Source organism: Myxocyprinus asiaticus, chromosome 32 (assembly GCF_019703515.2).
Source record: "Myxocyprinus asiaticus isolate MX2 ecotype Aquarium Trade chromosome 32, UBuf_Myxa_2, whole genome shotgun sequence".
In the NCBI taxonomy this organism is placed as follows: domain Eukaryota; kingdom Metazoa; phylum Chordata; class Actinopteri; order Cypriniformes; family Catostomidae; genus Myxocyprinus; species Myxocyprinus asiaticus.
In genome coordinates this window covers 40706974-40722502 of record NC_059375.1, presented here as the reverse complement: position 1 = coordinate 40722502, position 15529 = coordinate 40706974, and the positions used below count along the sequence as shown (strand labels likewise).

At 37.7% G+C, this 15529-nt stretch overlaps 1 protein-coding gene across 2 annotated transcripts in view; it reads left to right on the top strand.

The window, feature by feature from the left end:
* Nucleotides 1-15529, top strand: part of LOC127423600 (dedicator of cytokinesis protein 1-like) — a 361421-nt gene that overhangs the window by 307388 nt on the left and 38504 nt on the right. For both annotated transcript variants that reach the window (XM_051668049.1, XM_051668050.1), the window contains exons 39-46: nucleotides 850-939; nucleotides 2726-2830; nucleotides 6956-7097; nucleotides 7349-7430; nucleotides 10388-10472; nucleotides 10933-11019; nucleotides 14088-14264; nucleotides 14407-14490. In XM_051668049.1, the coding sequence (XP_051524009.1) occupies nucleotides 850-939; nucleotides 2726-2830; nucleotides 6956-7097; nucleotides 7349-7430; nucleotides 10388-10472; nucleotides 10933-11019; nucleotides 14088-14264; nucleotides 14407-14490 (852 nt within the window). The remainder of the gene's footprint in view (nucleotides 1-849; nucleotides 940-2725; nucleotides 2831-6955; nucleotides 7098-7348; nucleotides 7431-10387; nucleotides 10473-10932; nucleotides 11020-14087; nucleotides 14265-14406; nucleotides 14491-15529) is intronic.

Genomic DNA, 15529 nt, shown 5'->3' with positions numbered 1-15529 from the left:
GTTTTTGGCATTGAACTATTGTAACGTGGTTGTTTGGGTTCCTTCCTGTCAGCTTGGACCAGTCTGACCATTATCCTCTGACCTCTGTCATTAACAAGCCGTTTTTGCCCACAGAACTGCCGCTCACTCAATGTTTTTTTTGTTTTTCGCACCATTCTCTTTACACTCTAGAGATTGTTGTGTGTGAAAATCCCAGGAGATCAGCAGTTACAGAAATACTCAAACCAGCCCGTCTGGCACCAATAATCATGCCACGGTCCAAATCACTGAGATCACATTTTCTTCCCATTCTGATGGTTGATGTGAACATTAACTGAAGTTCCTGACCCATATCTGCATGATTTTATACATTACATTACTGCCACATGATTGGCTGCTTAGATAATCACATGAATAAGTAGATGTACAGGTGTACCTAATAAATTGGCCGGTGAGTGTATAATGTGCATGCATTTTAAATATGTATGTAGTTTTCTAGAATACACTGCTAATTTAGTGCATTCTCCATTCTGATATGAAATGGCCAATTTTCAATCTATTCTTGATTAATAAAATGAAGTCCTGTCCTACTTTATCATTTTAATATTCTTTTTTGCTCACATTACAAAAAAAAAATGGGATGTGAATGCCGTTTTATGTTGACTTTAAATATTTAACATGATCAACAGTGTGTAGCATGATAAATTTGCATCCACTTCATCATAAATCTCAAAAACACTTTTGTTTGACAGGCAAATCCAAGCACAGTGTTTACAGATGAGTTGGATATACTGTATATCGCATAACCATATTCTGACATAATGACGCCCCAAGAGATGTTTGATGTGTTTTTTGGTGCTTTGTCTTCAGATGTGGGAGGAGGCCATTATCCTGGGGAAGGAGTTAGCCGAACAGTACGAGAATGAAATGTTTGACTTTGAGCAGCTGAGTGCTTTGCTGGTATGAACAAACTTTCTCATTCAACCTTTTAGAATGAAACAAACACTTAAGTCATTCAGGCTTTTAAAGTTTACCGAACTAGCTAAATTGGCCTAATAAACATGGAATATGGGATTTTAATGAGTTGCTACATTTTGTTCATTAGTGCAGTGTTGTCTAATTGGCAATAAATGACAAATTGATCCACTCAGACACAAAGAAAGATTGTGGTCCACTTTTAAAGATAAGCTTCTCTTTTATTTCAAATCAACAAAGCAATGTCACCACATTTTGCAAAGACTTGAACAAAATTGTGTGAGCAACCTTTATTTTGACCTTGCAGATATTGCATTAAACCTTTTCCTATTCTTGTTTTTGTTTCTATTACTTGATGTCATGAAACATAGAATCGGATGTTTTAATAATAGTCTAAAAATCGGTAGGTCAAACTTTATTTTGCAGTGTTTATGTTACTGAGTAATACTAATAAATTACATGTAATTACTGTGTAAATATTTTGTTTAGCTGCTTGTAATTACATATTGTAATTGTTGTCACTATAGTCATTTATAATAATAAAGTGTAATATGTTACACAAACACTGCAAAATAGGATTAACAATATGTGTTGTGTATGTTTAATGATGTAATTTAAATGTGTTATAATGTTTTGATCAACTTATATTTAATGTAAAATTTCAGATTTTTGTTTTAGTCATAATTTTTGTCTTGTGACGAAAATGTCCTTTAACCTTCCAGTGCTATTCAGTCATTACTGAAATACTACTCATTTCATAAAAACAGTTTCCTTTATCTGAGCAGTACAAGACTTGGTGACTTTTCCTCCATTTGACACACACACACACACACACACACACACACAAATTGGGCTCTATTCGATAAGTCTAAGTGGTCATAAAGAAAAGTGACACCTTTGGTATTCACAGTCAAAACTGATTGACCATTGAAATTGAAAATTTAAAGACAAAAAACAATCAATAAAATAGGCACAATGGAGAAAAAAACAGATAAAAATTACAGGGTGAGACTCTAAAACATCCTCAGTGGAAAACACACACCTATTCACACAAACACACTTGCACAAACACAAAATGAACTGGTGAGACAATAACTACTTTTGAGTTATTAAATGTTTAAGTTTGAAATAAATTATTGGAAGAAAAATGCTAATTCTGTCTTTGTGACACCATGGTCAGGTTTGATTGCAAGCATAATGACATAACTGCAAAAACTGACACTTCAAATCAGTTTAAAATGCTTAACTTTGACAAATAAAAGTTTGATAATGTCTAAATATATATCCAAATGCATATCTAATGATAACATAAAATTAGGTTACATCAAGCCATCAGACTTCACAGTAGGTGGCTACTGCCATCTATTGGCTGTTACTGGAATGACATGGTTTTCAAGTCTTGTTATTTATATTTTGTTCACCAGATGGCAGCAGTCTGCCTCCAATTTATGTCACATTTTCATATTTTCTTCATGTTTCAACTTATAGAAGTGTAGGTTCTACATTTTTTATCTTTTTTTTTCTTAAAATATTTGCTTATTTGTATATGCAAATTAGTAGTAACATTTAGAAATTTACATGCAAATAAGATCAATCATAAAATCCTATTTTTTTTAGACACTTTCACTGTGGTACTTACTAAGGAAGAATAGCTAACCTTAAGTATTAAACTATGGCGCGTAACTCTGCCTGCATAGTTGTGGACATGAATAACTTAAGAACTGAGTAGTTTATGATTATCTCTCTCTCTCTCTCTCTCTCTCTCTCGTAGAGAAAGCAGGCTCAGTTTTATGAGAGCATCGTCAAGGTGATCAGACCAAAGTCGGACTACTTCGCTGTGGGTTATTATGGGCTTGGCTATCCCTCATTTCTCAGGGTGAGTTACACAAGCACTATTTCTCTCATAATCCAGAATTCTATCTTAATTCACTGTCACCATGGAGATTTGTCTGTTTCTTTGTATGAAAATACAACACATTGTGAATGTGTCTGATATATGTATCCAAAGGCCTGAAAATGAATTACTGTTGTCTTTGTGTGGCTTCTCCAAACCCATCAACAGTGTCCTCAACAGAACACAAATGTTCCGGATCATTTAGACTGTCCTTTATTCTTCTATTTGAATGTTTGCTCCTTTATCTTGCTATTTCTCTTTCTCTCTTAAGTTCTGCCTCTTCACTTTTCCTCCAGTAATGACTCCTTATGGCTAACATTCTCTCTGGAAAAACTGTGCTCCTTAAGACCCCATTTACAACTGGTACTATCAATCGTCTTGTATTAACATGTGTCTCAAATATGTCTACAGTGGCCAATAATAATTTCATAGAGATTTAGATAGTCTCAACTAATCAGACACAGCAACATTTGCTCCACCAATGACGTGAGTTTGGGATGGGACTTTGTTTTTTGGACCAAAGGCAGATGAGTGTAATATTTAGGGAAACCTGTAAACAGTACTTATTTTTTTCAGTTCTGTTTGGTAATGATAGTTGTGCAGAAATGACACACTTAACATTTCAATTATTCTGTGTCCTGTATGCATGGCTGTACGTTTACTTTTTTAGGTGTTAGTACTGGTGCTAGTGAACTGAAAAAATGAATTCGCACAGATTAAAATGTATTAGCACACAGAAGAGTATGGTCTGTCCGACTTGAAATTAATCAAGATTTCAGAGTAATTACTTGATGGTTGTTGATATGACAATGTGTAGTTAAATATTCACATTATGATTTTTGTTGTAATTACTGGTATTTTATAAAAATAGCATTTCTTAGTTGCAAATATTTATACCCCAAAAATACTAAAACAATCATTAATGGAACCATTAAGGAACCTTAATCATTAAGGGGAATCTGAACCAGAAACGTCAAATTTATTACCAGTCCAACCCCCAGAAATGACTTTACTTTTTGGCTGACGTCACTGACAAAATAAATAATAGCTATTTATGCATTGTTTTAGGCAGTTGTAGGTAATGCAGCATATCTAAAATCTTGCAAATAGTTTTCAACGTATTTAAATAGTTAAGTGATAAACTTTACAGCAATAATAGCAAATATAGTAACTATGGATTTGGGAGATTTTTTTTTTGTTTTTATTATTATTTACTACTACAGTTTACTGCTACTACTACTACAATGTTAATGTCTTTTTAATGACTCATTTGATATAATGATATACTTAATTTCCTCAAATACAAAGAATATTATAGGCAAACAGATTATTATCTTGCATTTGTATTGCACGCAGGCTTTAATCATGATGTGTTTTTCTATTTCATGTTTTTATTACTATTATTTCCTCTTCAGAAACTTCTACCATTCATTTTGAAACATATTCACCTTCTATAGATAATACGTACTGTAGGTTTTAAGCCTGTGGTTTTGGGACAGAAAGGCTTCAGATATGTTTGTAATTCATTTAATTCAGTTCCAGCTGCCTGCAGTCACACGTCTTTCTGGGAAAGAAAAAGAATCAGGCATCTGAAGTCCATCGCCTCCTGCCAGTGTTGACTTGTGGCTCCATGGAGAGCAGCTTTGCCTTTTGAAAGAGAAAATGTGTTGCAGTCTTGTTTTCCTCCTTGAAGTGGCACTTTTGTATGCATGCAGGTTCATTCGAGCGCTGGCGGTTTATTCCGCCGTGCTTGGAATCGCTGGCGGTGTGAAAACACCCGTCGAGAGCTCAGTGCAATTTGTCACCTTATCGCTCAAAGCAGATTTGAAAACGGCCCTGGGCATATTTCATCTACAGCCCTGCACACACTAATTGAGCAGCTGAAATATGTTTGTTCAGGCAGTGTGTGTGTGTGTGTGTGTGTGTGTGCACTTGTGCAAATGTATAGCTTTATGCATTCATCCCTTTATGCATGTAGCAGTAGATACTAAATGGGTAAGTCCAGGACACCTTTTTTACCCCAAAATGAAAAGAAAAATATTTTGCATTAAGACTTAATTAAAAAGTGACATTATTTCCATGACAATTAATAAACATTATTTAAAACTCATTACCGTATGTGTTTGGATGTTTTACTTTTGAATATTTTTGTTATCCCGATTGTTGTAATTAATAATTCTCATTAGATTCACATTACTGTAAAAAAACAGTAAAATTGTAACTCAAAATAAATTAATGACAGTACAACAAATGCTATGTAGTGCAACATTCAGATTCCAGAAGAAATCCCATTAGTTTTCTCCATTGGTGAATTGATTTATTTATTTTTTTTCTCCCCAATTTGGAATGCCCAATTCCCAATGCACTCTAAGCCCTCATGATGGCATAATGACTCGCCACAATCCGGGTAGCGGAGCATGAATCTCAGTTGCCTCCACGTCTGCGACCGTCAATCTTATCACGTGGCTTGTTGAGCGCATTACCGCGGAGACATAGCGCGTGTGGAGGCTTTACGCTATTCTCTACGGCATCCACGCACAACTCACCACGTGCCCCACCGAGAGCGAGAATCACATTATAGCGACCATGAGGAGGTTACCCCATCTGACTCTACCCTCCCTAGCAACCGGGCCAATTTAGTTGCTTAGGAGACCTGGCTGGAGTCACTCAGCACACACTGGATTCAAACTCACAACTTGATTGATTTTTAACAGTAGTTTGTCTCCCTACACTCTAAAACTACTACTATCTGAAAATTTTGCTATAAACTTAAAATATAAATAGTTTTCTGGGGCCTGGGTAGCTCAGCGAGTATTGACGCTGACTACCACCCCTGGAGTCGTGAGTTGGAATCCAGGGTGTGCTGAGCGACTCCAGCCAGGTCTCCTAAGCAACCGAATTGGACTGGTTGCTAGGGAGGGTAGAGTCACATGGGGTAACCTCCTCGTGGTCGTAATGAGTGATTATCGCTCTCAGTGGGGTGCGTGGTATGTTGTGCGTGGATCACGGAGAGTAGCATGAGCCTCCACTTGCTGTGAGTCTCCGCGGTGTCATGCACAACGAGCCACGTGATAAGATGCATGGATTGACGGTCTCAGAAGCGGAGGCAACTTAGACTTGGCCCCTGCCACCCGGATTGAGGTGAGTAACCGCGCCGCCACGAGGACCTACTAAGTAGTGGGAATTGGGCATGCCAAATTGGGGAGAAAGGGGGATAAAATAAAAAATTAAAATAATAATATAAATAGTTTTCCATCGTTGTTTTTTTTTGTGTGCATACTGTGCACAGTACAGCATTCAGAATATACTCACTCTCTCTTACCATATTCCTCTGCATGTGGATTTGCGTAAATCATGCCTGTGTGTGTAGGTGTTTGTATGCACACAGTAGTCAGTGTGTAGTTATTCACACATTTACTGAGAATGGAAACATATTGAGATTGTTATAGGTGGGCGCACGTGATTGACGCTGTCTTTATTTGCAATGTGCAGTAATTGAACGTTTCCATGCTGCCAAACGCCTCTGAATTTCCACCGCGTTGTCTATTTTGAGATTCAGCATTCTTATTCTGCATGACAGATATTGAAATACAGAATGAGATATTTTCTGTTTTAGTGTTGGTTTACCGTCCTTTTTATCAAATCTCTGGTGATTCACAGATGAATGAATGTTCTAGATGTTCTTTGGTTGTTTTGGTACAGTATGATTTATTTTAGCTGTCATCAAAATGGTTTACCACATTAAGAAAATGTATGTAAATGTGCTGTTGACAAGATTCACTGAAGTGCTGGAAATGTTACCTGTTATATGTCCATGTTGATGTTATGTTTGTAAATCATATGGTATTGCTCAGCTTTTGGCCTCTGTGTATTTGATTATAAGATTTTGTTGTTAAACTGCATTTTTTTAATTACTGTATATAAAATGAAATGTGTTGGAAAATCATATAATGCTAATGATATTTGCAGATGAGGATAGGAAGCACAGAAAGTGGAATTTAGAATGCCTAAACAGAAAAATAAAGCAAGGAAACGAATGTTTAATCTTCAGATGAATGTGTTGAGATTCAGAGGGATTTGATATGCTGTTGTTGTGTTGCTTTTCAGAATAAGATGTTCATTTATCGTGGAAAGGAGTATGAACGGTGGGAGGATTTTGAGGCACGACTGCTCACTCAGTTTCCCAACGCTGAAAAGATGAAGACCACGACTCCAGCCAGTGAGGACATCAAGAACTCCACTGGACAGTGTATCCTTAACTGTCACTTTCATGGTGACATTTACTTTCACAAGTATGCACTTACAAGGGAAGTCTATGGGGCAAGCGTGCAAACAGTGGACCCATAGACTTCCATTAAGTGCATTTCTTAATACACATGTTTTGTTTTTTCTACGTATATATATATATATATATATATATATATATATATATATATATATAGTAGGTTTATTTTACTACCAATTTGTCCTGGGTGATTGTTTCTGAGTTGGTTAAAACAGACATTCAGTGTTTCACAGTGAAGCCCATTCTAGAACTTCCACCCAAATTTCAGAACAAACCCGTGTCAGAGCAGATCGTGAAGTAAGAGCAATGACTGTCTGTCTGTCTATCTATCTTTCTGTCTATCTCTCGTTTGTTTTTTGTTCTGTTTTTTTTATCTATCGTTCTACCTACTGTTTGTCTGTCTATTCTGCATGTCTATGCTATCACATTAATTTACTATCTATCAGTTTGTCAGTCTGTCTGTAACACTATTTTGAAGTCTGTTTTTGTTTAGCCCAAGTTACAGTCTACCTGGTTGTCTATCTGTTTATATATCTGTTTGTTTATCTGTGTATATATCTAGCTTGTTATCGAAATATACATTTATATGGAGGTATGCCCATCAATTGAGTCTGTCTTCCTGGTAAATATTAATTAATTCTGGAAAGATTTGTTAATAATGAGTTATTCGTAATCACTGACCTGATCACTGTATCATTATAAGTGAAAAAACATTTATTTTTACTTATTTTGAGTGTGTGTGTGCGGGCTTGGGTGGTTTACGAGAACATTTTTTAGGTTACAAACTGGTAATTACAAGGGTATTATGCTATAAATGTGGTATATGTGGTCATTTCTAGTGTTCCCATAATTTAAATCGCTTAAAAAACATGAAATGTAAAAATGCAGAAAGTTTTTTGTGAGGGTTAGGTTTAGGGGTAGGGTTAGGGTTAGGGGATAGAATCTATAGTTAGTACAGTATAAAAATCATTATGTCTATGGACAGTCCTAAGGATAGCCACACCAATGTGTGTGTGTGTGTGTGTGTGTTTCAGTGGGACTCACCCACTTGATTTAAATTGGTGCATAAATGTGCATAAATCATGCATGCACGCACACACACACACACACATGCACACAGTTGTATGCAAAACACCATTCTGATTCAGGCTACCTTCAGTGCCATAGGGCAAACAGCACCATTATCACCCATCTTCAGAAAGCATTGCAGGCAGCATACTGTAGCCAATCACAGTCGACTATGAGCATGAAAAGTAATTAAAACTCACTAATAACACAAAAGTCTCCTCTCTGTGTAAATAAGCATCAGGGTCATGGGTCACATGACAGGATGTGATGCACTTACCCCTTACCCTCTCTGATCTCCAGTGTCGCAGCTCAGATTTATATTTCCGTTTCTCCTCGTCGTGCCTCTCCAGATATGATGGCTTTGCCAAGCAAACGTCCGGCAGAGAGAGTAAAATGACACTTGCTCTCATCTCTGTTCTAGTCTGAATGTGTGTGGCTGGACCTCTGACAGATATCTGGTCATGTTTTATTTATATTGCAGTGTAATTATGAATTCCAACTCAAAAATCCCTGGACCATATGGTGCTATTTCATTAGCAACAACATTTTATTCATTCCAGTAACTCAAATCTTTTGAATCTGCTTACATTTTAAGATTTGTTCACTGATTTGTTCAGTGACTCTTACTGTAGGTCAGATTGTTACTAGTGGTGGTTGGGGGGAGGTGCGCTATATCACGAAAAAAGTTTATGCTTAAAACATTAAAGCAGGAGTGTCAAACTTGGTTCCTGAAGGGCCACAGTCCAGCAGAATTTAGCTCCAACCCTAATTAAACATACCTGAAGCAGCTAATCAAGGTCTTCAGGAGTGCTTGAAGATTACAAGGAGGCATTTTGGAGCAGGGCTGGAACTAAACTCTGCAGGGCTGTGGCCCTCCAGGAACTGAGTTTGACATCCCTGCATTAAAGTATTCTTATACATACGTCAGGCGTATGAGGTATCATTTGAAAGCTTAGAATCTCAACTTGTCAGAAATAACCATCGCTTCTGCATATATGTTAATTCAAATAACAAAAGGCCTCAAAACATTCTTGTTGAAAATTAGCAACCCCACCCCCAGAGGCAATGGGGTACAAATGCTTTTATAAAGATGAAAGTCCTTCACATAGCACATAAATGGACAAGTCATATATCAAATGAAAGCTCTTACTCTCAGGAATGCGATTGTACAGTTAATTTTGTTGCCCTAATACCACAGTTCAAAAGATATTCAAAAGAATTACATATTAAATATGAGTCATCAAATTCAAATGTCTCTCTTATGCTCCGATAACTTCTGCTGTAAGCCCCAAATAGATAAAACCTTAGGAAGTTCTCTAAAAAATGAGCCATTGTTTACTTGTCTGTGAGCTTTCTTGGCTGAGTAATCCAATGTTATGTCTTAGATGTCCAGAACAAAATATGCCATCCAGAAGGAAAAGCATGCAAAATAATTAATTAGCAAATATTTTTTTTCGACTATTGATGACCTCAGCTTTCTAATGAGACCAAGATTGAACTTCTAGTCCACTCAGAGGCCGAGATATTCAATGAAACATCGAGGGTGGTGCTTGAACTGAAAATTAGACTGAATGTCTATGGATGAGCACATCTGTGAGAGCTAAAATGCATTAGAGCATCACATACGTTCCAGATCTGTATATTGTGATGGAATGTGATAGAGGGGAAAAAAAAAACTGCAGAAAGCAACATAACGGTCAAAGATATCCTTCAAGTGCATATTTACATAGAAAAACAATGCAGACATCTGCAAAAACACGTTTGGTGTGAACAACCCCTAACTTGTCTCTTCACACGACTATGAGTGAGAGTCCAGGTGTGAAACAATTTGTTAAAAATAATATAAATCAAACAAATTTAGCCTATATTACATAAAATATTATTGTAAAATGTTTATATTATTTGTAAAGATACGTAATCCCTTAGTCATTCACAATCAAACAAACACTAATATTTATGTGTTTGCCTCTGCATTTTTCCCGTCTTTTCCACAACGTCCATGACTGTTCACTGTTTTCAGTTTCTTTAGCTCATGTGTCAGTGTTTTTGATAATCATCAGGACCGATGTGAGTCCCTCTGGCACTCCTGAGCCCCCAAAATTCTGCCTCTTGAGCCGATACAACCCTCTCGAAAAGGCCACTCATTCCCAGGATAAATATGAACTTGTTCTCATTTTACTTTGCAGCTTTTACACTGTAAACGAAGTCCAGAAATTCCAGTATTCCCGGCCAGTCCGGAAAGGAGAGAAAGATCCGGACAATGAGTTTGCTGTGAGTTTGTTTTGGTTTTGATATTTCTCTTTTCCCACTTAAAGATCAGTACCACATAGAAAGTGCTTTAGAATTGTTCCTTCAGAAGATCTCAGGACTGTTTTTCTTTTTTTTCTTTTTTTTTTTTTCTAATGGCTGTTCATCTACAAACCTTTTAAGAAATCACACAGAGTTATTAAAGTGGAGATGTCAAATCTGAGAATCCTGAACTTTTATACTGAGATATAACATCAAACTCACCCCCCACTCACATCTGTTATTGGTAAACATCCATTAAAATCTGGTAAATGGAGCCTGAGGCTTACAACGAAGAAAACACTGTGTGTGCAGGAATGCAATTTATTCACTTTTTGCCTGAAATGTACCACTTTGCTAAAAGCTTTCTTTTTTCTTTTTTCTTTTTTTTTTAATGTTCAACTTAATCTTTTGCTTGATGTTTTTTCTGTTTTTTTTTCAAAAGAACATGTGGATTGAACGGACGACTTATGTCACAGCCTATAAACTGCCCGGCATCCTGCGTTGGTTTGAAGTTGTGTCTGTCTCAGCGGTGAGTACGACAACATGAATGTATCACTTCAGTTTTTACAGGAGACCTGACCTTTCTCACCCCATTACTTTCTAATACAGTAGACCTGACCTGTCTCATGGTCACTCCACTCAAGCTTAGTAGATCTGACCTGTCTTGCTCCCACTACACTCCAACACCAGACACCTGATCTGTCTCACTGTCACAAGGCCCAAGTACAGGAGTCCTGACCCATCTCACCCCCCTACAATCTTGCACAGCAGATCTGACTATCTCACTCTCAACAAAACTCTAATATAGTAGACTTGACCTGTGTTCACTTTCAGTCCACTCCACCATAGTAGATGTAACCTGTCTCACTCACTACACAAGCACAAGACACCTGACCTGTCTCACCCCACTACATTGTAATACAGTAGGCCTGACCTGTCTTACTCCACTCCAGCATTGAAGACCTGACCTGTCTCAATCCATTATAACAGACACGACCTGTCTTGCTCTCACTATACACCAGTACAGTAGAGCTGACCTGTCTCACACCCTCTACATTCCAGTTCTTTAGATCTGACCTGCCTTACGCACTAAACTCTTATATAGTAGACCTGACCTGTCTCACTCTCAGTCTCCTCCAGCATAGTAGATGTAACCTGTCTTACTCACTAGAACAAGATACCTGACCTGTCTCACCCACTACATTGTAAAACACTAGGCCTGACCTTTCTCACTCTCACTCCACTCCTACATAGTAGATCTGACCTGTCTCACTCAATTATAACAGACTTGACCTGTCTCACTCTCACTGCTATACTCTAACACAGCAAATCTGACCCATCTCACTGGCACATCTTGCCTACACTAAACTTCAATACAGTTTCCCTGTCCTGTCTCACCCCACTCTTCTTTCCAATAGAGCAAACTTGGCCTGTCTCACCCTCACTCCAGTCTAAATATTGCAGACTTGCCTTGTCTCACTCTCACTACACTCCAGTATGGCAAACCTGACCTGTCTCACCCCCCTCTAGACTCCACTACAACACACCTAACCTGTCTCACTTCGACTCCAGTCCAAATATAGCATACCTGACCTGTCTTTCACTGTATTCCTCCAGCGTACTTTTCTCATCATGTCATCCACTATCCACTCTGTGCAGGGTGAATTATGATTGCGTGTGCTGGCACGCTGCGTACAAATATTCCACTGTAGTCACCAGGGCAGAGGAGAGAAAGGTTCTGGCAACATGTAATGCCCAGATTGGATGTTTGGTTGTTTATCCATTTTGATTCGCACCGTCTCTGTTTAGCTCTCCCTTGTCTTGCAGCATACTTCATTGAGAATGTATTCACTGAAGGTTCACGTGTGCTTTCATTCTCATTATCATCCTGGCATGAGTTTCCTGATATGCACACATAAGTGTGCCCCACATATTGATTTCAGATCCCTGCCACAGATGCATTATGGTAACAGATCTGCGGCCAGATATTAATTTGTCTCCGAACAGAGTTTGAGAGTGGGAAATGTAGTTTTGTTAACCAATTATTTAAGTTCATTAGTACTTAACTTGTATTGAACCTGTAATATTCCTTTAAGTTAAATTGACAGCATTTGTGACATAATTTTGATTACCACAAAAAATAATTTAGTCTTGTGCCTCCTTTAAAAAAAAAAAAAAAGAAGCAAAAATCAAGATTACCGTGAGGCGGGGTCCTGGGTAGCTCAATGGTAAAATACGCTGGCTACCACCCCTGGAGTTCGCTAGTTCGAATCCCAGGGCGTGCTGAGTGACTCCAGCCAGGTCTCCTAAGCAACCAAATTGGCCGGGTTGTTAGGGAGGGTAGAGTCACATGGGGTAACCTCCTCGTGGTCGCTGTAATGTGGTTCGTTCTCGGTGGGGCGCGTGGTGAGTTGAGCGTGGTTGCCTTGGTGGATAGCGTGAAGCCTCCACATGCGCTATGTCTCCGTGGCAATGCGCTTAACAAGCCACGTGATAAGATGCACGGGTTGACCGTCTCAGACGTGGAAGCGACTGAGATTCGTCCTCCGCCACCCAGACTGAGGCGAATCAATACGCGACCACAAGGACTTAAAAAGCACATTGGAATGAAAAAAAAAAAGAATACAGTGAGGCACTTACAATGGAAGTGAATGGGGCCAATTTTTTAGGAAAGTTTAAAGGCAGAAATGTGAAGCTTATAATTTTATAAAAGCACTTGCATTTATTCATCTACTAAAACTTTTGCATTATGTGTGCTGTAAAGGTGTTTAAATCATCGTTTTAAGGTTTTGCTCTAAAAAAGGCCACAATAAAAGTAGTTCATACAACACGTTCAATGTATTTCAAGTCTTCTGAAGCAATATGCTAGCTTTGTGTAAGGAACAGATTGAAATTTAAGTTGTTATTCACTGTTAATCTTCATCATTACCTCCAGTGAGCTCTTAAATCGGAAAATGGAAAATCCTTCAGTCAGCAAGTTGAATTTGAGAACTGGATCAGTGAACGAATCGTTCTTTTGAGACTGAATGCTTTGTTCACGAATCTGAGTATAACTCACTGATTGAATGATTTAATAACAAGTTTCTAATGTTAAATGTTTAAATTTAGGTCAATAACATTTTAAATGTCAGTGTGTTCCTCATACAAATCTATCGTATCGATTTTTGTACCTTCATAAGACTTAAATATATGAGCTGTTGTGTGGGTAAGACCTGTGTGAAGATTTTTCAGAATATTGACTATTTTTGTTCCACAGTAGAAAAAGTTACATACTGTAAGTGAGAATTATTTCTTAAAAGCAAACACTGTTAAAAAAATCCTAAATTATGAAAGAGTCTATGTGAGAAATGAGCCATAATTTGACATAAAAACATGCTCTTGTTTTTATCGACTTTAGTTGTTGTGTAGCATCAACGTGTTAGACAGCTGCTGAAAACGAATCACATTTGCCATCCTGTCTTGTAAATGTTTCTGCTAAGTGCCTTTTTCAGTAGGACTCTTTGTGGTTGAATGTTCTGTAAAAGTAATATTGTTTTAAGTTTGCTAATTTTGTGCTGTGTGTGTGGATGCTGACTTCAGATTTGTTTCTTTCTGTAGGAGGAAATCAGTCCTTTGGAGAACGCCATGGAGACCATGCTGCTGACCAATGATAAGATCAACAACATGGTCCAGCGGCACCTCAGAGACCCGAGCCTTCCCATCAACCCCCTCTCCATGCTGCTCAATGGCATTGTGGACCCAGCTGTCATGGGCGGCTTCACTAATTATGAGAAGGTATGAGATTATTGTGGTGATTTGTCGCTTAATTGTATCGCAGGACCAAACATAATTAACAAATGAAATGGATAGCAAAATGTATATATTCTAATTAGATAATATACAGTAAATGTTTCAAAGCTGTATTTGTCATCTACAGGCATTTTTCACAGAGAAATACATCCAGGAACATCCAAATGACCAGGAGAAGATTGAAAAGCTCAAGGATCTGATTGCTTGGCAGGTAAATAACAGCCCAAATCTAAATATGAAATGTTTGTCATAATTGACAGTGCTATTCCAATCCCATATTACTATATTTTTTTTCCCCCATACATCACAAAGAATATGTTAGGCAGAATGACCGCCTCAGTCACATCCATGTTCATTGTATGGAAAAAAGATGCAACAAAAGTAAATGGTGACTTAGGCTAACATTCTGCTCAACATGTCCTCACAAAGTTGAGTAAATGACAGATTTTCGGGTGAACTATCCCTTAAATAGAATATTCAATATAGCACCAAATCACCTGACCTCACAAATCAATCAATGAGTCTGTCCAGTCAAGTCTGATCAAAGATTTTGCCAATAATTATCATAGACTAATCTTTATAACACAATACATTTCTTAGATATATATATATATATATACACCGATCAGCCACAACATTAAAACCACCTGCCTAATATTGTGTAGGTCCCCCTCGTGCTGCCAAAACAGCACCAACCCGCATCTCAGAATAACATTCAGAGATGATATTCTTCTCATCACAATTGTACAGAGCGGTTATCTGAGTTACTGTAGACTTTGTCAGTTCAAACCAGTCTGGCCATTCTCTGTTGACCTCTCTCATCAACAAGGATTTCCGTCCACAGAACTGCCATTCTCTGGATGTTTTTTTGTTTTTGGCACCATTCGGAGTAAATTCTAGAGACTGTTGTGTGTGAAAATCCCAGGAGATCAGCAGTTACAGAAATACTCAAACCAGCCCATCTGGCACCAACAATCATCCATGAGATTATCTAATCAGCCAATCGTGTGGCAGCAGTGCATAAAATCATGCAGATACAGGTCATGAGCTTCAGTTAATGTTCACATCAACCATCAGAATGGGGAAAAATGTGATCTCAGTGTATATATAATTATTTACTCATTATACATTGAATTGCCTTTTCAGCAAGTATTTATATATGCAGTTAACTGTGATTAATTGTTCAGCATATCAAGTACTTAATTTGATAAATTGTAATCGATTGACAGCCCTAATTGTTATAAATCTGA